The sequence below is a fragment of the Kryptolebias marmoratus genome, linkage group LG23 (assembly GCF_001649575.2).
Source record: "Kryptolebias marmoratus isolate JLee-2015 linkage group LG23, ASM164957v2, whole genome shotgun sequence".
Lineage (NCBI taxonomy): Eukaryota > Metazoa > Chordata > Actinopteri > Cyprinodontiformes > Rivulidae > Kryptolebias > Kryptolebias marmoratus.
Window position 1 is genome coordinate 13,286,965 of NC_051452.1, and position 22,302 is coordinate 13,309,266.

At 40.6% G+C, this 22,302-nt stretch overlaps 1 protein-coding gene and 1 long non-coding RNA gene across 2 annotated transcripts in view; one reads left to right on the plus strand and one right to left on the minus strand.

Annotated features, from left to right (window-relative positions):
- The window catches only part of abcc4 (ATP-binding cassette, sub-family C (CFTR/MRP), member 4), a 33,896-nt gene extending 19,952 nt beyond the window's left edge, over positions 1-13,944 (minus strand). Inside the window, exons 1-6 of the mRNA XM_017432801.3 lie at positions 13,707-13,944; positions 9,448-9,558; positions 7,596-7,716; positions 5,762-5,986; positions 5,582-5,671; positions 1,667-1,830 (exon numbers count right to left, since the gene is read on the minus strand). Coding sequence (XP_017288290.1) covers positions 1,667-1,830; positions 5,582-5,671; positions 5,762-5,986; positions 7,596-7,716; positions 9,448-9,558; positions 13,707-13,780 — 785 coding nt within the window. The 5' untranslated portion in view covers positions 13,781-13,944. The remainder of the gene's footprint in view (positions 1-1,666; positions 1,831-5,581; positions 5,672-5,761; positions 5,987-7,595; positions 7,717-9,447; positions 9,559-13,706) is intronic.
- LOC108245704 overlaps positions 1-22,302 on the plus strand; it is a 541,596-nt gene that overhangs the window by 17,460 nt on the left and 501,834 nt on the right. The window lies entirely within an intron of this gene.

The window sequence follows — 22,302 nt, forward strand, 5'->3', positions numbered from 1 at the left end:
CTGCAGTCAGATCTGTTGGTACAATGAGATTCTTATTTTATACGTATATGGACCAGATCTCCAGATAAAGTGGGACAGATGTTAATTGTTGGAACAATATTACAAATCCTAACGAGTGCGTTTGTACTTGTAAGGGGGGCAAATAGGTGTGAATTATTTTATTTTTGTGGTGATTGTGGTTTGATTGTAGGGATGTTTTAATCAGGAAAAGATTTTTTTGCTAATTATATCTCAGCACGACACTCAAACCCTGAAGTTTGAGCGCTCGTCTGCAGGGTTATAATAGATATGGGAGGATGGAGAATGTTACTGAGACGAAGGAGTGAATATGATGAAAAATTATAATGTTTAAACAAAAAAACATTTGGTTTCATGAAGTAGTTCTGCTTCTGTATCAGTCAGGTTGATTTTGTGTCAGACAGCTGCTTCAGGTGGAAGAGGAAGGGTTAAACTCAGGTTTTTTTTTTTTTTTATACAGTAAATCCGCCAGAGAGCAAGTTTATTTGACAGAGTCGGTTACCATGGTGATAGACCGAGTTTCACTTCACTAAACTCAAGGTGACCTAACTCAGGAGTTTTCATATAACCTGCTTTCTGGAGCACGACCCTGAACTTGTCACTGCGCCACAACGCACAGCTCCGACCACATCGTGAAGTTTGCCGATGACGGGACTGTGGTCGGCCTGATCGCCAAGAACGCTGAGTCAGCGATCAGAGAGGAAGTACAACAGCTGACAGAATGACTGAAGCAAAGTCACCATCCTCTCTCTGAGTGTGGAGGAAACTAAACGTGTTCAGACGACAGAGTGACCGCTCTCCACTGAAACTCAGTCTTTGTGAAGTCTCCTGGTCCTTTAACATCCGCTCCATGACAAAAACAGGCCGACAGCACCTCTACCGCCTGTACAGACTGAGGAAAGCTCATCTCCTGACCACCTTTTACAAAGAACCACTGAGACCATCCTGAGCAGCTGTGGAAACTAAAACAGTTGAAAAGATCAGCGGCATCTCTTTCCAGTCTGCTGCAGACCTCCATTATAAGATGATGTTTCCATAAAACCAACAGAAATTGGAGGAACCCATAAGAGGTACTGAAGCACCTGGGCCTTCACTGCCAGAATAAGTTTCTTTAGCCTTTTAAACACTAACAACATCCCTCTATTTCAGCTGTTTTTATTGTCATTTTAGAACCAATTACTGGCTCTGATTGCACATTCCTCTGCATTCATTGCCTCACAATGTCTGGACATGTTCGCACTCGTACAAATGACCTTTGAGCGCATCTTTTTGATAATCTGTATGATTCATTTTGTCTTACATGTAGCACCATAGTCTGGAGGACCATTGTCTCATTTCACTGTGTACTACTTCACCTGTATATGGTAGAAAGGCCTTTTTGGCTCTTCTTGTTTCTTTACAGACACAGAAGGAAACTTCACTTGAACTCAACTTCAGATTATCACTGACGAAGGAGAGTTATTGTTCTGTAAAAGCTCCAGTTTCAGAGTGAACACACGTTTGGCATAAAGAAACAATCAGCTGAAGTAAACAGAGGCAAAGTAATCCAATGAGCTGAGCGAAGTGAACAAATGGACAAACTGTGCATCAGTATAAAAAAGAATAAGGTCTTAAAACCGTGGTTTCAGATTCTTAGGGGGTGTTTTACCTGAACTTGGAGAACAGTCGGCCAAACATGGTTTGAGTGGGCATCAGGAACAAGAGGACCGCCATTCCTGCCAGGCAGGAGGGGCCGATCTCCTCCCACAGCAGCCCAACAACAGCAGCCGCCTGGAGGGGTCCCACCCACAGGAAGTGCAGAAAAATGGTGACCTGAAGAGAAAACCAGAAACACACATTCATCTCCTCAAACAGTGAGAACTGCTCCAGTGAAATCTGATTAAACTGAGTGTAAACAACATGCTGTGATCAGCAGCCAAGAAAGCGAGGTCCCTGCAGGAGCTCCGGGTTTCTCAGCAGCTCCTGCCCCACTAATTAAAATGAAACTCAACATTCCTCCGAGAAGCAGCTGGAGCTCGGGGTATAATCGGGCCTTAATCTCACGCAGGACAGAGACCCACCAGGGCTTTTATGGAGGAACAGTTAGCTGAAATACCTAACAGCTGTGTTTAAACAAACAAGTCCAACACTTCACTTTCAATGTTTGTTTAAAGTTACTTATTGATGACCACTTTTTTTCTCTCCTAATGTATAAAAAAATAAGACAACAGTGCTGCTTTTATTTCAGGAGGACTGATTTGCACAATCTCCTCAACTTTGTTAGCAACGGGGAGAAAAACAAACCTGTTAGATTTACTTTACTTTAACCCTTAATACTTGTTGATTTCTAAATGTTATATCGTCATCTATGTTATATCTTCAAGTTTGGTTAAAGTTTGATAAATTTATCTTACAGTAAATGCACATTGAGTATCTATGAACACGAACAATCAGAGGCAAAGCGGGCCTTTCTAACTTATTTCATGTATTTTTATTAGTTGCAGAGCAAAGCAGGCGTTTTGACACATGAATTACAACAAACTGAAGACATAACTTCAACAACGATGGAATAAGTCTGCCTTAAAGGGAACAAAGTAGGAAAAAATAAACTATTGATATTTGCTTGAGAACAAAACCCATCCTTCTGTCTCTCTGGATTAATTTATTAATCATTTATTCTTGTATGTACAAACATTTTTATGGTGTTTGTTGTCCTTGGAGGACTTCTTGTGTTTTAACGTTTATTACCTGCTGATGAAGGCAAAAGGGCAATAATGTATTTGTGAGTGTGTGTTTCTTAGCAAAATGTCTCAAGAACCAGTGGACAGATTTAAATGAAACTTTTAGATATTAACAATTGGATGAACGTCTCCAGCTGATTAACTTGTGGAGTTACCACGACTCAAGATGGCTGCCACAGCCAATTGACCTTATGAAACACACAAATGGCTCTAACTCAGTCAAATTTGGAGACATTGAGCTAAAACTGCACACTGTTGTGTTTGACATGCCAAGTCACTGAGGACAAAATGGATGCAGAGACACACATGAAGCTTTTTATGAGCTGCTGAAAGCTGTGGGAGTAGAAAGTAAGTAAAAGCTTTGAATATCCTGAAAACAGGATGCAGAACTACAGGCTGGATGTGTCTTTTTGTTTCAAAGGTCATCTGTCCTCAGTTTGATGCTCCATCTCTCTGAGTGACTGAGAAACACTTTGACCGGCTCACACTGGCTGAAGAACAGCACAGCATTCCCCGGCTCACAGAACAAATAGATGCTATTTTTACATTTGGTTTTGTTGTTAATTATTTATTAAGTGGGTGGCACAACGGCGCAGTGGTTAGAGCTGTCGCCTCCCAGCAAGAAGGTTGCAGGATCTCCTCCTGACCTGGGGCCTGGGTGGAGTTTACATGTTCACCCTGTCCACACGTGGGTTTACTCTGGGTACTCCGGTTTCCTCCCACAGACCAAAAATATGCATGTTAGGTTCATTGGTAACTCTAAATTGTCCCTAGGTGTGAGTGAGACTGGTTGTTTGTCTCGTTTGTCTCTATGTGTCCTTGTGACCTGTCCAGGGTTTTCCCTGCCTCTCACACAGTGACTGCTGGAGATGGGTACCAGCCCCCGCGACCCAGAAAAGAGAGGCGGGTAAAGAAAATGGATGGATTTATTAAGTGTGTAACATGAATCGCTACATCAAATTTAAAAGAGTTTCACCGCTTCCTTAAAGTTTTACTGCTTCAGGAAAACTATACCCTCTGGGGTTCATGGTGAAATTTGACGTTTCTGGGCAATTTTTGATTTTCATTCATATTTCACCCTAAAAATAATTTACCCTGCCGTGTTTGCCACTGCGTATAGCCGGCCTCGGCGTGGACGTAGGTGAGCATCATCCCCAACATACACTCCAAGCACCACACATTGTGCAAGATCCTCACTTAAAACTTTGGCAATAACTGTTACAGTCAACACTGCCTGTTAGCAAAATATACTGCCGGGCCCAAAAAAAAAAAGTTGCCACCAAAACAAAAAAGGGTTGCACCCTAATATTTCGTTGGACCACCTTTAGCTTTGATTACAGCACGCGTTCGCTGTGGCATTGTTTCGATAAGCCTCTGCAATATATCACAAGATTTATTTCCATCTAGTGTTGCATTAATTTTTCACCAAGATCTTGCATTGATGATGGTAGAGTCTGACCGCCGCACAAAGCCTTCTCCAGCACATCCCAACGATTCTCAATGGGGTTAAGGTCTGGACTCTGTGGTGGCCAATCCATGTGTGAAAATGATGTCTCATGCTCCCTGAACCACTCTTTTACAATTTGAGTCCAATGAATCCTGGCATTGTGATCTTGGAATATGTCTGTGCCATCAGGGAAGAAAAAAACTATTGATGGAATAACCTGGTCATTCAGTATATTCAGGTAGTCAGCTGACCTCGTTCTTTGAGTACATACTGTTGCTGAACCTAGACCTGACCAACTGCAGCAACCCCAGATCATAGCACTGCCCCCACAAGATTGTACAGTAGGCACTAGGCATGATGGGTGCAACACTTCACCTGCATCTCTTCTTACCCTGATGCACCCATCCCTCTGGATCAGGGTAAATCTGGACTCATCAGACCACATGACCTTCTTCCATTGCTCCAGAGTCCAATCTTTATGCTCCCTAGCAAATTGAAGCTTTTTTTCTGGTTAGCCACACTGATTAGTGGTTTTCTTAAGGCTACACAGCTGTTCAGTCCCTTGAGTTCCCTTTGCATTGTGCGTGTGGAAATGCTCTTACTTTCATTGCTAAACGTAACCCGGAGTTCTACTGTTGTTTTTCTTTGATTTGATTTCACCAAACGTTCAAATAACTTGTTGCCAGCTGAAACACAATCACCCATGCAGTAATAAGGGTTCGTCCTGTAGCCGGAGGGCTGCCGGTTCGAGCCCCCGCTCTGTCAGTCTCAGCCGTTGTGTCCTTGGGCAAGACACTTCGCCCGCCTTGCCTACTGGTGGTGGTCAGAGGGCTCGGTGGCGCTGGTGTGATGGCAGCCTCACTTCTGTCAGCCCGTCCCAGGGCAGCTGTGGCTATAGTGTAGCTCACCACCATCAGTGTGTGAATGAATGGGTGAATGATTGTAGTGTGAAGCGCTTTGGGGTCCTTGGACTAGATAAAGCACTATATACTAAGTGCAAGCCATTTATCCAATAGGAGGCTTGTACCCATTTGCTTAGTTAAATCCAGGTGGCGACTTTTTGTTTTTGGCCAGGCAGTGTATGTCATGAGCCACTGGATGGATTTTAGTGAAACACATAGGAAGTGGAGTTCACCCAATTTAAGATGGTCACCACAGCTAACAGGCTGTAAGTCAGTGAATCTGAGAGGATTGAAAAGAAGCTCATGTTTCATTATTACATTAGAGACAAACAAGCCATGGATTATTAAAAATCATTTTATAAAAATGACTGAAAAATGTCCATACAAGGCTTTTTCCCTAGAAAACAGTTCACCCAGGGTAAACTTAGACTTCAGCTTTTCAGCACTAGGCTGATCTTGAGGCATAAATAGTAGCTCTTAATATTTTCTTGTACCTCATCAAACCTGTTGACGTCATTGGAAAGTAGGTTGACTATCTGACCTGTGGTGGTCTTTCCCATGGCTGAGCTGCTCAAACACAGCGCCTAAAAGGAAAAACAAAAAAATATCAAATTAAAGTAACTTGAGTGAGGGTTTAATCCTAAAATTGCCTGTGTTATCTTTCCCTCGCTGACCTTCCTGTAGATCATGTGACACATGGCCACTCTGATCTTCATGCCCGCCCTCTGAACGTGGTAGAAGTAGAGGTGATGGAGCACTGCCAGGACGATGGTGCAGATGGACATCCCGGCGGCGTAGCCCAGCGTGTTGTAAAGAGCCGTTTTATCATCTGGGTCATAATTCTCAAAGTACAAAATCATCTGACCCAAGAGAACTGGCTGCACTACTTTAATGGCCTCCTAAAAAGCGGAAAAGAACAGCGAGCACAAATCATTTTAGAACCAAGGATCAGACACCGTTTAAGGGTTGGACGATTGGACAAATACATCAGCCATCGGTGGCACCTTTTTTAAAGGACTAAATATAAATAAAAATAATTAAAGAACAATTGTCACTAGACCCTAGTTGCAGCTTGGCTCTGTGGTTACAATGTACATTTTGATTGACTAATTTATAAAAGGCACCTAACGGCAACAGCTAAATAGATTAAAACAACCCAAAACAAAGCCCCACTGTGGCACAGAGAGGTTTTCCTCACGGATCAGCTAGTTGTTAAACTCTGATGTGTTACACAATCAACTATCAGCTGTAAGAAACAGACTCCCTGACAAATTAAACCACTACACTTGTTTTATTTATATTATTCTTCTTAGTGGCAGTTTTCTCCTGTGCTCTGTGGAGCTTCGGTCTGTCATTTCTGGCTTTGCTTCAGAGGCACCGCAGCTCAGGTACATAACGTGCTTGTGTCTTTTACTGCTGATTTGAGGTTTAAGCCACGGCCGATTAAAATGCCTAACTGAACCGACAAGAGTTGTCCTTAGAGACGCCGTTCCTCTGAAATCAAACTGCTCTCTTTGGTGCACGCCGTCGCCGCCTCGTGACACTTTTCTTGCAGGTTCTACCTTTTAAAAATACTGCGTGTTGTCACAATAAGAGCACGTCAAGTTAACTATATGTTTGTTCTCAGTGCAACAAAGCTGCCGGCAGCTCCCATTACTGCTACAGATCTGGTTTGTTTCTAGTCAAATGTTTTGAGTATTCCCAAATCTGACTTTGTATTATATGGTCTGATTTCCACAGGTGAAAAGGAACTTGTGGCCCTTCAGGGTTTTGTTTAACTTAACAAATACTTAATAAAGCATAAATAGTCTTCAATTTAGAAGGGTTCCCAAAAAGACTTAACCACTAGCAACTGTCTTAATTATTAATGCACTGCAGGATGAGTATGAGTTAATTTAAACATACATGTCTAACACATGGTGTCAAAGTATATTTACATGACAATTTACATACATATACACACAGTACATAGAATAGTTCATTCATGAGTTTTTAAGCATGAAAAAACATTAAGTATGTTGGTTTTGGAAGTACTTCAACTTTATGAGTAAAGCATTAATAAATGTGTTAATTTATAGCTTATTAACTATGAATCTTTCCTAATTATTGATGTTTTCAAGGTTAAATAATCATTTATTATGAATTAAATAAGGCTAAATAAGGTGTAGTTATAAAGTTCTACTGTTAAATTTTGAAGTTTCTTTATTTCTCAAGATTTGAGTTCAGAAGCAGATCAAGATGATTGGACGACGGCACGTTTTGCTTTTGAACCTGAAATTTTGTGATTAGTCCTGAGGATGTTTTAGCCACAGACTGTTTGGCTCCACAGATGTACGAAGAACAAGGTCCCACTGCTCCTTAAAATAAATAAGTCTGAAACACCTGGTTAAATGTACTGTCAATCTTCAGTTGTAGGCCTGATGATGGCCAATTAAAACATTTCAGCCTATCGCCCAATCCTGCTACATTTAATTCTCATTTCCAAATGTTCATATTGACAACTCTGACCTCTATTAGAGTAAAGATTCCCAGCACTCCGTATGATTTCCAGTAACACTGGATGATGGCCTTTGAGAGCCGTGGCGTTAGCATGTCTTTGGTAGCTTTCTGGACCTCACGATCCCAGTACCTGTGTTGGAAAAGTGACGTGTTAATGGGTGAGGTTTGTGTTAGAAATCCTGCCATCTATAGATGAGTTAGGACTCGCCTGTGAGACGGCAGAAACATAATTACATCAGCAATAAGGATTCCTTTTCTATGGATGGTAGGCCTGATGAAAGGCAGGTTTAAACACATCAGCCACGATTAGGCTGCCAGAGGTAACGCGCTAATTATTTGTTACGCGTGGTTTTGATGGAAAAATTTAGCAACTATTTACTGACAGGAACTAAAAATAATATTGAAGGATGGAATCTGAGCCGCCAGCTTTCTGTGACAGAGTCCATCAGGGGTGTAATGTCTATATTCACCGAACAAACTGAGGGCTGTAGGTGTTTGTTTTTTTAAGACAAAAACTTACCTTTTTGTTTAAACATATATTACAACAGGAAAGCCTCAGTTGTTCTGATATTGCTGGCATATAATCCTTCAGTTTACGTTGCAGCAGAAGTTATTTTATTTAAAACCAAGATCAAAGAAAAGCCAAATCTGTGCTTATAGAGAACCTTTGGTTTCATCAAAACATTTACATGGAAAAGATGCAGAAAACTATTTAAAATTAATGAGATCATTTTAAACTGGGAAAAAAACTTGTCAAAATAAAAATAATTTTTTGCTACGCCATTAAAACGAATGATAAAAAAGCAAACAGGCCTGCCTTTCATGGCAATAACTGAGCTTCTATCAGCCAGTCATGAATTTTTTTACTACTGCAGAACCGTTTCACACTAATATCCCATAATATTACAATTACACAGCTGTTTCTTCAACTCTCTGCAGCCATTCTTCTCTGAAAACTGAGACAAGATGCCCTGAAGGTGAGATTAAAAGCATATTTAGCCACCGTCACGTTTCACACACAGAACTGGAAGAGAGGCAGAGACTTTCTTCTTTTCGAGTTAAATCTAAAGATTAGATCCAGTAACGCTGCTCGGCGTATATAGGAACACACACACACACACACACGACTGAGCAAAAAGCCTCATCTACCCCTCATCTCTTTTAAACTGTGGTTCCAAGCAGCCAGACTTCAGTGTGGTCTCGATCAATCGTTCTTCAGGCTTTCTGAAGGTATTTCAAAGTTTCTCTTTGAACTTTGCCTGCTTTATTGCCATTTTTCAGTCCAGTCCTTGAACCTGTCCTGACATCGTATCATGGAGTGTGTGCTTCAAAGTGAAGAAAATGTGAAAGAAGACACACCTGAAAAACTGTCTAAGTGTCATGCCTTAAAAAGATGCTGATTCATCTTTCAGTTAATTGTCTGTATGGCAAGTTTTCAGCTCATGTCTTTTTGGAAATCACCTTGATGTCAAACAATATTATCTGTCTGTCAGACTGAGTTATTGTTACTATTTCTTATAGAACCAACTAGAACAAACTGTGTCTTTTGGATGGGCTGCTGCTAAAAGTGCCTAAAGACCCAATTTAAAAGTTTTATTGCAAGGTATGTTGCGTTGCAACATAACATCAGATTGTCCTTTTTATGCCTGAATGAGTCACTGCTCAGAGTTCACTGGGTTTAAAAAGATATTTCAACAAAAACATAGGCAGGTGGACAGAAATGAGTAAATGTGTTTTTAACTTTGTGCAGCCTGCTGCAGCCTTTTAAAGCAATTCAGCCCAAATAAGTCAGACGAGTCGGATCAGAAGCATCTTAATCTGACTTGTCCGGGATTTAGGAGCATTTGACCGGTTCCTGTACCTCTGCAGGTCCTGTCCCAGGTTCTCCGACTTGTCCTCGGTGAGCACTTCGTACATGTCATCCTCCTCCAACCTGCGCTTGGAGCCGATGCGGAACAGAGGATTCAGCCACCTGATGGAGCAAAGTGGCGTTATTCATGGTTTCATTCAAACCCACATCGACATCGAATAATCTGGAAAATGCAGCTGCAGCCATGACCGAGAATATGATGCGAGAAATGTGTCATGAACCAGTATTTTAATTGGCTAGAACGTGTTTATGCCGCAAAACACAAGGACTGGTTTGTGTCTAGGAATCCTTTCAGTTATTTCAGGCAGTTGTGGCAAATAACATTTCCGAATCACTGAAACGCTGTTTTTGAAGCATTTGCTGCATTTCTACACACAGACAGATGTATATTAATAAAACAAGCTACACAAAGAAAGAAAATAGAACAGCTTTTATGAACATCTGTATTCAAGGGTACGAAAACAGAATTGTGTTCAGCTCCCAAAGTGCTCGACACAATGACACAGTGGTGTCCAATCCTGGTCCTCAAGGGGCCACCATCCTGCAGGTCTGAGACATTTCTCTGCTTCAGCACACCTGAACTGAACGAATGAGGGATTAAAAGGGTTCTGAAGAACTTGAGGACATCCTGAAGAGGCATTTCCACCATCGGATCCAGCCTGTGGAGCAGGGAACGGCCTAAAACACACAACATGGTCTCTATGGAGGACCAGGATTGGACACCGCTGCAGACAAAAAAGATAACCAGGTGTAAAAACAGAGTACTTTTTAAAAATCAGCAACCATTCATGCCTGTAAATACTTAATTACCAAGTAGGAAAATGAAGATGCAGCAGCAGCTGCTACAACCAGCTCATTACAAACAACAGTTTAGTTTTTAGGGTTTTTCTTTTGTAAGCAACAATGTCTTTCTGTTAATTTTAAGTGCACAAATTTCTAATTGTTCCAATTTCTAAAGATGAACACCAATCAGAGAAACCCATGCTGGTGGATAGAGGTGGGTCCAACAACACTGTGCATGTTCCACTTCAAGAAAAAACAACAAAAAATGTGACCAATACATCTGCATTCGTGCTAAACTGAGACTTTGTGCCATTTCTGGATCTGTCATTTTCACTTTATTGGGATTTTTGAATGGATACTATGGAGCCATTGAAAAAGAGGAAACTCTCTCCAGTCTGGGAGCATTTTGATCTGATTACACCAAATCAGAAAAATGTTTTAAGGTGTTTTTGAAGCAGGATGAACGCCTTTGTTTGAAGTGCAGTTGTACCTTTCCAACAACATATCAAAAACACAGCATCCTTTGGAGTACAGAAAGAATCAGAAACACGCTCATCTCCACCTCTATAAACTTGCAGTGACATTTTCATACATTTCCTCCTCTTCTGTATCGTTTGAAGGAGTTTCCTCCAAAGCAGGAAATCTGGTCTAAAAGAGACACCTTGGACCCAACATGCTGCAAAAACCTCTGTTCCTCAATGAAAACATCTAAACCCTGCCTCGTCCCTTCAACAAGCTCACATTTTTACTTCTTTGCAAAAAGATTTTTGTAAATTCTGCATTTGGCTTACCCTATAACTCAGTCATATTATTTTGGTTATGCTTAATATTAATTGGAATAAATAGGACTTCTCTTTCACTGAGTAGTACTTTATCTGCCCAACCTAAACAGGTTGGCTGGGATGATTTTTGTTTTTAAGTCCAGCAGATGTCACCATTAAGTGACTCTCGGTGTCAACACATTCAGGGGAACGTGCCTCATCCTCCATGAAGCGTCATCTTCATCACTGCTGGTCGACATCTAGCCAGGTGGGTGGGAGTCTCGCTTCATTTCAAGCGGGGTATCAGCCAAAACATCAGCCAAATGTCCCGCTCAGAGCCAGCAGCTAAACCACGGGATCCCAATGTGATGAATAAAGTCAGGGAATCACAGGCTCTGTGTTAAACAGTAGGTGATTTCTGGTATGTTTTTGGTTTATGTTGCACATTTATACTTTCAGCTGTTGAACGAAAGCATAAACTTAGGTCGGGTGATGGGTTGTCCCTGATTTAAGGAGTCACCTCATGCCACCGGCAAATGCTGTGCTCCCCATTAAAGAGTTGGCTGATCATCACTTCTGCCCGGGTCGTCAGCCGGCTCACTCTAAAGGAGCGCGCCCACACTCTGAAATCACCACAGGAAACTTTGCCCCGCTCTGGTTGCTGCCAACTGGCAGAACACGCTGTCCAATCAGAAGGTAGAGGGTTTTTTCACCTTTAGCTCCACGACAGGACCTAAAAGTGAAAGTGAACTGAAAAAGTCCAACTTTGACTGCTTGGTTAGAGTAAGATGATCCTTCCTGAGACGCTGAAGTGAAGTTCACCTCTTCCTCCTCCTCCAGCGTTTTCTGTGCTTTCTGGACCAGTGATGGGAGCGCCGTCTTGCTGGATGACCTGCAGTGGAGTTCAGGGCCCCCAAAAAATTAAATAACAAGAAGAAGAAAAAAAAAAAAAACCTTCTGCCCTCAGGATCACATGTTTGAGACTTCTGTGTTCAGTTTGACGTATGAAATCGTCTAAATGTAGGATCCAAATTTCAGAGTCACGCAGTGTGAGAACACGGAGTTCTACAGGAACTTTCACAGCACAATAAAGTTTCATTTACATAACTTGTTAATGTTCATTTATAAGATGAATATCTTAATGACTCTAATCTGAGCCCACATGACAACTTCAGCTGGATTTGAAGAGATAAGGGACTCAATTTTATACTTCAATAGGTACGCTTCTTTCAACAAACATTTTGTTTGACAGATATTTTGTGATTTAATCCTTTTATAACCCTGGGTCTTATTTTAGCTCCAGTCTCACTGTCTGACAGCCCTACCCAGTCAAATGTGCTGGCAAAACAAGTCACAATGACATTTCTTTAATTCTAATTCATTATTATTTTCAAATTCTTCATCTCAAGAGCTTTAAAATTAATCGTACTTTGTCAAATTTGGCGATTTATCTTCTGGCAACATCCTAGTTTTGTTTATGAGAGCACTGGTTTGAAAGCTCAATTTTTATTGGTCTGAATTGACATCATCAGGATTTACAGCCCTATATTTAAAGGGGGATCCTCGAGCTTCACAAACATTATACGAAGGGATTTCCCTGAACTACGACAGCCTGCGGAGAAAAAAGGTCAATTTTAAAAAGGAAATTAAAAGGAATATTTCTGAAGATATACCTGTTAAAAAACTTTGATTTCAAGGTAGATTAGAAAGATTAACTATTTTAGTTTCTGAGCTCATTGGATGGATCTCAATTATGGCAAAAAAAAAAAAGTCAATATTATATTATATTTATTTATTATTTCATAATTATATTATAGTTTGGAACCACTGTGGTTCCCCAAATCAGGATTCTGGACCCCACAAAAAAAATATTTTTTATAAGCTAGTAAGCTGAAATTTGGATAATGGAATAATTAGGAAAATTTATTAATGATGTACAATTACAAAAATAAAAAATACCCAGATTTTTGTTCATCGTCTTACGTTTTCACTTCGGATTTGAGAGATTTCAGCCAAATTTAGTTTGTAGTTTGACCAAAGACAGCCCAATAAACTGATAGTTAATGTTTTAAAGTACCTTTAAACCAAATATCAGCTGATCTGGCCCGTCAGGCGACGCTTTACTAATCTCAGGAACACTTATTTAAAACTTTATTTAATAATGAAGCAGAAACAAAATGAATCTGACTGAAAAAATGTTAATAAATATTACCTAATGAATATTTAATCTACACAAACAGCTAAAAGAATTGAAGAGATGATGCCAATTTCCATAACCAACTTTGACGTTTCACATAGTCCAGGGTTAATTCAATTTAGTCCAGACTTTTGGATTTATTCGTTTTGAAATAAACTTTGTGAAAGGTTCATTGAGTTTCTGCAGCAGGGTGAACAAACAAGTAAACATAGTTCCAGTTTTCCTTCAGTTTACACGGCGTGTTAAACGTGGTTCCCCCGTATCAACATGAGCTTCCTAATTTAAAACACCTGCTGAAGTCGCCTCGTGCTTCGGACAAAGTTCTCCTCTAAAAGTCGTGTTTAACGAACCCAGACGCTTTTGGACGAGCAGCACCTCTGTTCGGGGACTCTTTCCCCTTCATATCCAGTCTAAAGGCGAATTTAAGCCCGGGGGAAGCGGATAGACCCGCTTCCTCCCCGGCTCGGACCCATTTTTAAACTCCCCGCGGCTAAGCTAGCAGGACCTACCAGAAGAAGATCTTCGAGACCAGGTTCGCCGTCGCCGCCGGGTTCGTCTTGGCATCTTTGCTGACTTTTTCCATGGCAGCCGGACCTCACGCAGAGACGAGCCCCCCTCTTTTAGAAAATAAAAAAAAAACAACCTCCTGCTCCAGGCTAAGTGGTGTAACTTTGTGAGCCACGCATGTTACAGGAGAGTCGGCTCCTGCAACGTGCGTTACGTAATTCCTTAAAACTCGAGCTAGCAGTAACGGTTAGAGAAAAAAAAAAATAAAAACAAAGCCCCGCCCCGCTTAAAGCTGATTGGCTAATAAAACACCCCCGCCACGTTATTGGCTGAGAGTCGACTGTGCCTTCACGCGATTGGCTTACAATATTAGTGCGTAGATAATGCTCTAGATTCAGCATTAACTAATTCGTGATACATTTAGCAGGATTTGTTTAGCTAAACTAGAATAAAATTACTTATAGAAAGACAAGTACGCATTTATAGTAACTAGAATATATCTAAACTATCTTATGTTTGTAACAATACCTTTAAAAAAATTCAAGTATTTTTAAAGTAAAACTTGAGCCATTAGGAAACTTTTATTATTATTACTTCAGACAAATGTTACAGTTTTACAGCTGTTCCAAACTTACAACATTTTAGTAATGTCCAAGTTCATTTCCGATATATCATTTGCTTATTACTCAGCGTAATTTCCAGTTCCTTAATTTCTGTTTGACACACACAGTTCTTGAAGTGCTGGTTATGCCTTAATCTCAGTTATGAGAACAGACTAAAACAAGATTGAGTTTCGTTTCTGGTACAAGAGATTCACGTGATTTCTCCCCAGCTTCCCCGGTGATGGAGTTGCCCTTTGTTTGCTTGCTTTCTGGTCCTTTCCACAAAGTCGGTCTGTCCACACAAAAAGGATATCCTATAAATAAACAAACGCATGATAGACGACCCCCACTGATTCTCTACAGGTGTTTCCTGTAGTGCCGTAAGAGCAGAGAGACGACAAAACATCTCTATTCTCTTCTCCCAGCATGACATCCCCTTTGCTCTACTATTACTATTAAAGTTTTGAAGAAGCCCCACCAGGCGTAACTAAGGTGAGCCATTATCCCGTCTTATGAGAACGGGGCACTGTGGTTGGGGCTCCATGACTCACGTTTTCCTCCTGTTTATGTTTAGCCGGCGCTGACTGGGAGAGAAACCAAAAGGAGAAAGGTCAGGGGGAGATTATTTTGAAGCAGCTCGCTGAAGGGATCCCAGCAACCTTCGTCGGAGCAGGAGCAACATTCCTTGGCTGCGATTCCTTATAAAGTAATTAGGCATGACATTAACAGCACTGGTGAAACGATTATCACAGATTATCTCATGACAACGGTACCAAGAAGTGGGAGGGCCGCAGGTGAACATTCCCTCTTTGAAGTGCCTGGTCTGGAGCAATAGGAACAATGAAGGAGAGCATCAAGGTCTGCTGAGGTGTTAAAACCAGAAGTTGTCAAACCGAACACCCCTCAAAAAGAATCATGTTATTCTTTACTTTGTTGCGTACAGGATTAGTCAGGTGGTTATAATGTTATGGCTGACTGATATATACAGTCATGGGGGAAAAGACAACACACCCTCTCAGTTTTAAGGTTTTATGTGCCAGGACAAAATAAAAATGATCTGGTCTTTTCTAAACTTATCGAAATCCAACCTCAAGTGTCCCCAAACAATCAGACTCCACTGTGTCATTATTTATTAAACAAAAATGAGGGCCGAACATTAAAGCTGCACATGAAAAGCTAAGTCCGCCTCGTGATTCAGAAGCTTATAAAACCACCTTTAGCACCAGCAACTTTCAACAATAGTTTTCTGTAGGACTTTATCTTTTTTTTTATATATAGTTGTAGAGGAATTTTGGCCCACTCTTCTTTCCGTCGTTGCTTCAGTTCATTAAGGTTTGCAGACGTTAGTTTCTGCTCAGCTCTCTGAAGGTCCCACCACAGTGTTTCAGTCAGGTTGAGGTTCTGGACTTTGACAGAACCATTGCACCACCTTGATTCTTTTTTTTTTTAGCCATTCTGTTGTAGATTAGCCGCTGTGTTTGGGATCATTGTTCTGTTGTTGTTCTGTCAGACAGATGGCATCACATTTGACTCTAGAGTCAGTTGTTCTACAAAGTAGTTCATGGTCGACTCAATCACTGCAAGGAGCACAAACCATCAGTCCTCCACCACCGTGCTTCACAGTTGGTATGAGGCATTTTCCTGATATGCTGTTTGATTATCACCAAACATCTCTACTTTGGTCTCACCTGTCCAAAGAACATTGTTCTAGAAGTGGCCAAAAAATTGCTCTTGCATTTTTTGACACTTCTCTGAGCATTACAGTCTGACCTCTGGGTGAATTTACTGTGATGTCCACTCCTGGTAAAGATCAAACCCTTTTTTTATTATGTCCTGATGTGTAAAACCTCAGCATTAGTCTTTTCCCCATGACTCTAACCTCAAGTTCTTAGGTCTTATTCAGTGAAAAGAAATGCTGAGTTTTGCGTCATTTAATTAAAGTTTATTGAATCTACGCTGCATAACCTCTTGTCTTTTGTCCATGTTCTGTGAGTCTGCGGCGCAGCGTCATCTCAGCTCAACCAGGCAATATGAAAAGGGGCTTTACATGGAAATCATTAATAGGAGGTTAAAATGTACACAAGTCAAAGCAACGCAGCTCGGACAAAACAAACACTTATCTGCCGTGTTGATAGGAATGATTGGCTTTTCTAAAAATAGACCCCAGTGTATGCGTTGGATACACAATAAAACAATAACAGTAGAAGAGGAAACATTACTAATATGACCAGTGGAAATGAGAAACAGAATTTAATTGCCAAAAGTATTAAAGTGTAGACAGATAAGGACAACAAACCTGACAAGTCAAGATGTGCCACTGTGTATATAAAAATATTTCACAAAAGGCAGTTATATTTTGGGTTGAAACAAATCTGGTAACTTGATTAAACTGACTATTACAATGATGGACTCCAGGAATGAAAGAGTTGTTGTTTCTTATGTTCAAACCGGGAGTGATTTGCTGTAATGGCTCATTTCCTGACAACAGAAGTACTGGACGACAGCAGACAGCCATGCTGTTCTTGTCTTGTTTGATGGGTCGATCCACAATTGGGACAATGATTAAACCTCATTACTGAGGTTCTTCACAATATTATTGGCATCTCCAAGTGTTTGCTGGGCTCTTCTTTTAGATTGCTAGAAATGATTTGTGTCCCGTGCTGCAAAATGAGCCATAATGAGCACAGGCTGCAGTGTAATAATTTACAATATCGATTTTTGCCATAGTTGAGATTTGCATAAAAACAAGTCAATAAAGACACCCTCCAGCAATCCTGGTAACTAAAATAGCAAAAATTCTTCCTTATCTACCTTTGAATCTAAAGTTTTACAACAGGTATGTCTTCAGAAATAATCCTTTGTCTTACAACTTTTATAATTTCCTCTGAAATTGACCATTTTTCTCTGCCAGCTACTGTAGCAGCAGAAAATCCATTCACACAATGTTTGGCATCATTTTAAAGCTCTAGGATTCCCCTTTTTAAACATAGAGCTAGAATTCCTGATAAAATCACTCCAGATCAATAAAAATCAAGATTTTAAATTGGCACTCTTTTTTTAAAACTAGCTAGTTGCCAGGTGATAAATCGTAAAATTTTAACAAACTACGTATCATTTTGAAGCTTTTGAAATGGACAATTTGAAAATAATTCAGTACTGAAAAATTCTTTGTTGCAACTCAATTTGCAATCCCACGTCACATGTATCCACAAAGTTTTAAAGGTTTTCCTAACTGATCAGTGCAAAAACATTTCATTATATTAAAATTTTCAGGTCGCAAGAAGCGATTCGGTGCAGAACAGAGTCAAACAGCTGTTGTATCCCCTCCTGTGGTAAGATAGCTCGTAGATGTTCAGCACATCGGCACGGGGCAGAGTTGATGCCAGATCTGATCCCACACTTCTTAGATTAGGTACAGATCTTTGGACCTGGCTTGCCAGGAGACATGACACAGACAGTTCATGGGCAGGTGGGAGTCATATTACTGAAACACTGGCCCAGGGTGCTGTCTCAGGAGGGGTAAGACATGCAAATGTCATTGAGGTAGTGCTGTGCTGTCAGGGTCTTTCAGAATCACTACCAGAAGTGACTGGAAGCTATTTCTTTTGGCTCCCCACACCATGATGCCAGGAGTAACACCAATGTTTCTTCATAACATCGCCAAGATTTATCCTCTCCCCATTGGTACCACTATTCACAAACACACAACGGCCATCCATAGTAATGCAGAACCAACATTTATTGCTGAACCATTCCATTGGCACCATTCCAAATGCAGCCATCAGTACTTTGGTTTTAAAGGTAGCTGAAGCAGAAAATGGTGAATCCAGTGTTGGGAAGGGTCCAGTACTCGCGTCCGCTTGGCTGACACAGACGTCATGGAGTTCTAATGCTTGTCGCACAATACAACAGCCCTCCCTTGGTGAGGTCTGTCTTCAGCGACCACAACCTTCACGTTATTAGGTCACTGTGACATCTGTATGCCCCACATGCTGGGCAGTTTCACTATACGACCCTCTGGCTTCAAACCAGCAACGCAATTCCTATCCACCTCAGTCAAGCGCTAGTTATATCATCTAATACATCCACGGGACATCCTTAGTGTTTGGTAACCTTCACTCACTGGTTTGATTGTCGGATGCTCCAGAACTGCTGTCCATTCTACAGGTGCTGGTCATAAAATTAGAATATCATGAAAAAGTAGATTGATTTCAGTAATTCCATTTAAAAAGTGAAACTTGTATATTATATTCATACATTACATACAAACTCATATATTTCAAATGTTTATTTCGTTTAATTTTAATGATTACAAATGACAACAAATGAAAATCTCCACTAAAAAGTTCAAGACAGGTTTTGTAGCATGCTCTGAATTTGCTGAAGATCTTGAGAGTAGCATTTTTGTTCATGAGAAAATAAAGGGAAAGAAAATCAATAGAAATCTCAAACATGCTTTCTATCTTTGCAAGGTTACATGTTGGGTGCCTATAGGACTAATTTAATAAACAGGCATTACAACTTAGCAATGTTCCAAACCAGCAAAAATTGAGCTCATCAGATAATGCTCATTGGAAGAGATAACAACCTGCACCAGCTGCTTCATTTTAAAATAGATGCTAGGATTAGGAAAGACAACTTCTGAGATATCCTGGCAACGGCAGCCATGGAGAAGTAACGCTAAGGGCTCAACTAACAAGAGGTTTAACTCTCAGCACACATCGGGTGTCATTTAGTAAAACACCTGGGCTTGAAGATTTCCTGGACGGCTGCTCTTGATAAGGTTGTTTCTGTTCCCATTTTCTGAGCTTAGACACCGTCCAAGGAATGATCATAAACGGGGTCAACTACAGTTCAACGTGGAGTATCTGAAAGGCTGCAATTAAATGCTCTGGAAGACAAACCCTCTTCTTCTAAAAACAAAGATCAGGCCTAATCCTTGCTCCAAAGTCCTCTGAGGTAAAACAGGTTTTTCAGGACAGGATTGTTAAGGGACTCTACCAGCAGAAATGCTTTGTCACTCCAGGAGGAGGGTTTGTGTTTGGACATCGACCAACATTTTTTTACTCCGGCTCGTAAATTTCTCACCGCTCTTAGCTTTTTAATCTCCTGTTGCGTGTCTTCTCACTCCTCTCCACCTTTTCTACTAATCCCTGTTCAAAGTTCAAAACAAATGTTAAAATGCAACCTGCTGCTCGTGACAGGAGAAGATTAGAAGACCGAAGAAACAGCCATGTGGGGTCACAACTGTCAGCACCTTTAGAAGCAGGGCCTTCGAGGACCACTCTTGCAGATATCCACTCATTAATCCTGCAGCAAGTTCTGTGAGATTCTTTAAAGGTTTTGCAACTGCTGCACTTGTGAAGCCTGGTTATGTATTTGGGAAAATGTTTAGCTGAGGAAAACTACAAGGTGGTCCACTGTAGACTTAAAGCACCGCATCTTGCTGCAGAACCATCCACTTCCTCCCAAATGTTGCAGCGTTTGTTGCCCCTTACCAGTAAAATGTCCTTTGTGCTAACACCTTTGAAGCGTGACTGAAGCTCTGTTAGTGTGGACTGGTGATTTGGGGAAGAGCTCCGCCTACTGTCAGTGGCGTGGACTGCACACAGGTAAACCCAAAACGTGGATTTTTGTACGGCGAGTTAATAGGAGTATATTTTCTCACAGTGGTATATAGAAATAGACAGCAGGTCAAGTGAAATTTATTTATATAGCACTTTTCAGCAACAAGGCAGTTCAAAGTGCTTTACATCATAAAAACACAACAATAAAAAGTCATAAAAATAACATCATAAAAACACAAAGATAAAAACTCATAACAATAACATACAAAAAAAATCAAGTGTGTCCAAGAAACTATTTGTGAATATCCATCCGCCTGATTCAACTCATTTTTGAGTGAATGAGTATCACTGACCTTTACAACCTTCCAATTAAAATTAGTTGGTTGAAGAGAAGAAAAGCAATTAACACTCTGCTGCTGGGTGTATTGGAAAAAAAGGTGACATATCACTGCTTCCATACATAATCAGCAGAAAAAGAAACATTTTACCAGCACAGCAGCTTTTTTTGGCAGCTAAACTTACTGAATGAAGTCATTTGATCCAAAGAGGTGATACATTTTCTAATTCTCTGAATACTGATCAAATTGAAGGCATTTTAAAAACTAGATTTAGACTCAAATTTGAAACGTCTGCTTTTCAATGTTTGTAATAATTACAGATATTTAAATGATTAGATGATTATGTTTGCCTGAAAACACAAGCAGACTAAGTTGTGTTTTCTCTGCAATTCATACAAGCAGCACCTGCACTGGCGAGGGGCGGTACCTGACTAACATGATTTAGGACTTTAGGAGGAGGAGGGACCTTTATTTAGCTGTCAGCAAAGAAAAAACTAACTTATTAATGGAAATGAATACTTATCACCACAGCTGCAGTATATCCATTCAGTGATTACATGCAACATGGATGATTTAATGTACTATTCTTAATGTTATTTATCATAAATGTTTGTAACAAAAATAGAAAGAAATAGGCACCCATTTCAACATTTCATACCAAGCTACACAGAAAGAATAAAAAGATCTATACAAATACTTAATGTATGTTACTCTGAAGGGGTATTTTATTTTCAAGAATGGCCATTACTGTTCTTCACTGGAGAGCTTCTTTGAATGTGGGGGAGAACCAATGATCAAACAGCAGAAAACTGAAAAACTGTCAAGAAGAAAAATGCTTTTAAAAGAAAGCCCCAGCACTCCTACATATCATGCAGATTCATCATAACAGCTGATTCCTGCGCTCCAATCACGTGTAATCTGTGGTGACCAACGAAGCCATGAAGTCTTCACTTCCCCAAATGGAGGCCAAGCACTCTGCAATAAAAGTCAAATGTGTCTGTTCTCAGAGCCTCATTCTTAGTGGCTAAGAAGCCTTTGACTATTGGGGGAAGAGCAGATTCTGCCTGCTGCTAAGGACGTTTGCTGTGAACCTCTCGGAGAGGCTGCAGCTTCTTGCCTGTTTTCGTATTGATATGAAGATTCTTCTCGACTTTGGTAACCCTCTAAGAGCACTGAAACCTTCCAGCCAGATGCTCTTAGTGCAGCAGAGGGCTAAATGAAAGTGCAGAGGGCAATCTGGCTTTTGCAGTGGCATCCCCCAGACTCTGGAACAACCTGCCCCAGAGTCGATACGGTCTTTGAAATCCAACCTAAAAACTAACACTGGCTTTTAATTTGAATTCAGCTAGCATCCCATAAGACATTCTATGCTGTGGTATTTCCTTATTTTTACCCTATTTTTTTGGTGTTTTTTTATTTGTGTAATTTTATTGCATTTTTTTTTTTTGCTTTTCCTGTTTGTTTTTAACTAACCTTTGACATTAAAGCTGTCACTATTTGGGTATTTTGTGTTATTCTCTTGTTCTTCTATACTTCAATTTTCTTGTGATCCTTGTGTTAAGTTATTTTTTAGATTATGGTATTGTCTTGTTCCATGTGATCCCTGTGCCACGATTAACCTGCCCTCAGCTCAGTAGTTTTCTTGTCAGCCTGCCACGTCCACCTGCACCTGTCCCTAGTTTGTAATCACTCACCTGTTTCCAGTTCCTCGTCATGAGCCTTTATATTCAGTCCCTACTCATTTTCTCTGGTTCATTGTTGCTTAATTGCACTGTCTGGTTCTCCTCTGGTTCCCTATGATCTGCCTTCTTGTAAGTTTTTCCTTGCTGCCATGTCAGCCCTCTGTTTCCTCCATTTAATAAATTCGTTCATCTTCAAGCTCCCTGTGCCAGTCTGCATTCTGGGTCCAAATCCTCCGCCACCTAATCTGATAAAAGCAGCACAAAAACAACTGTCACAACCGAAAAAGCAGCTGAAATGAACTTCCTCCATAACGTAGCCAGGCTCAGCCTTGGAGGGAGGAGAGAGTGAGGCGACGAACAGCGAGGAGGTTCCCAGTCAGGAGAGTTCGAACCGGTTCCCTGAGGCTTG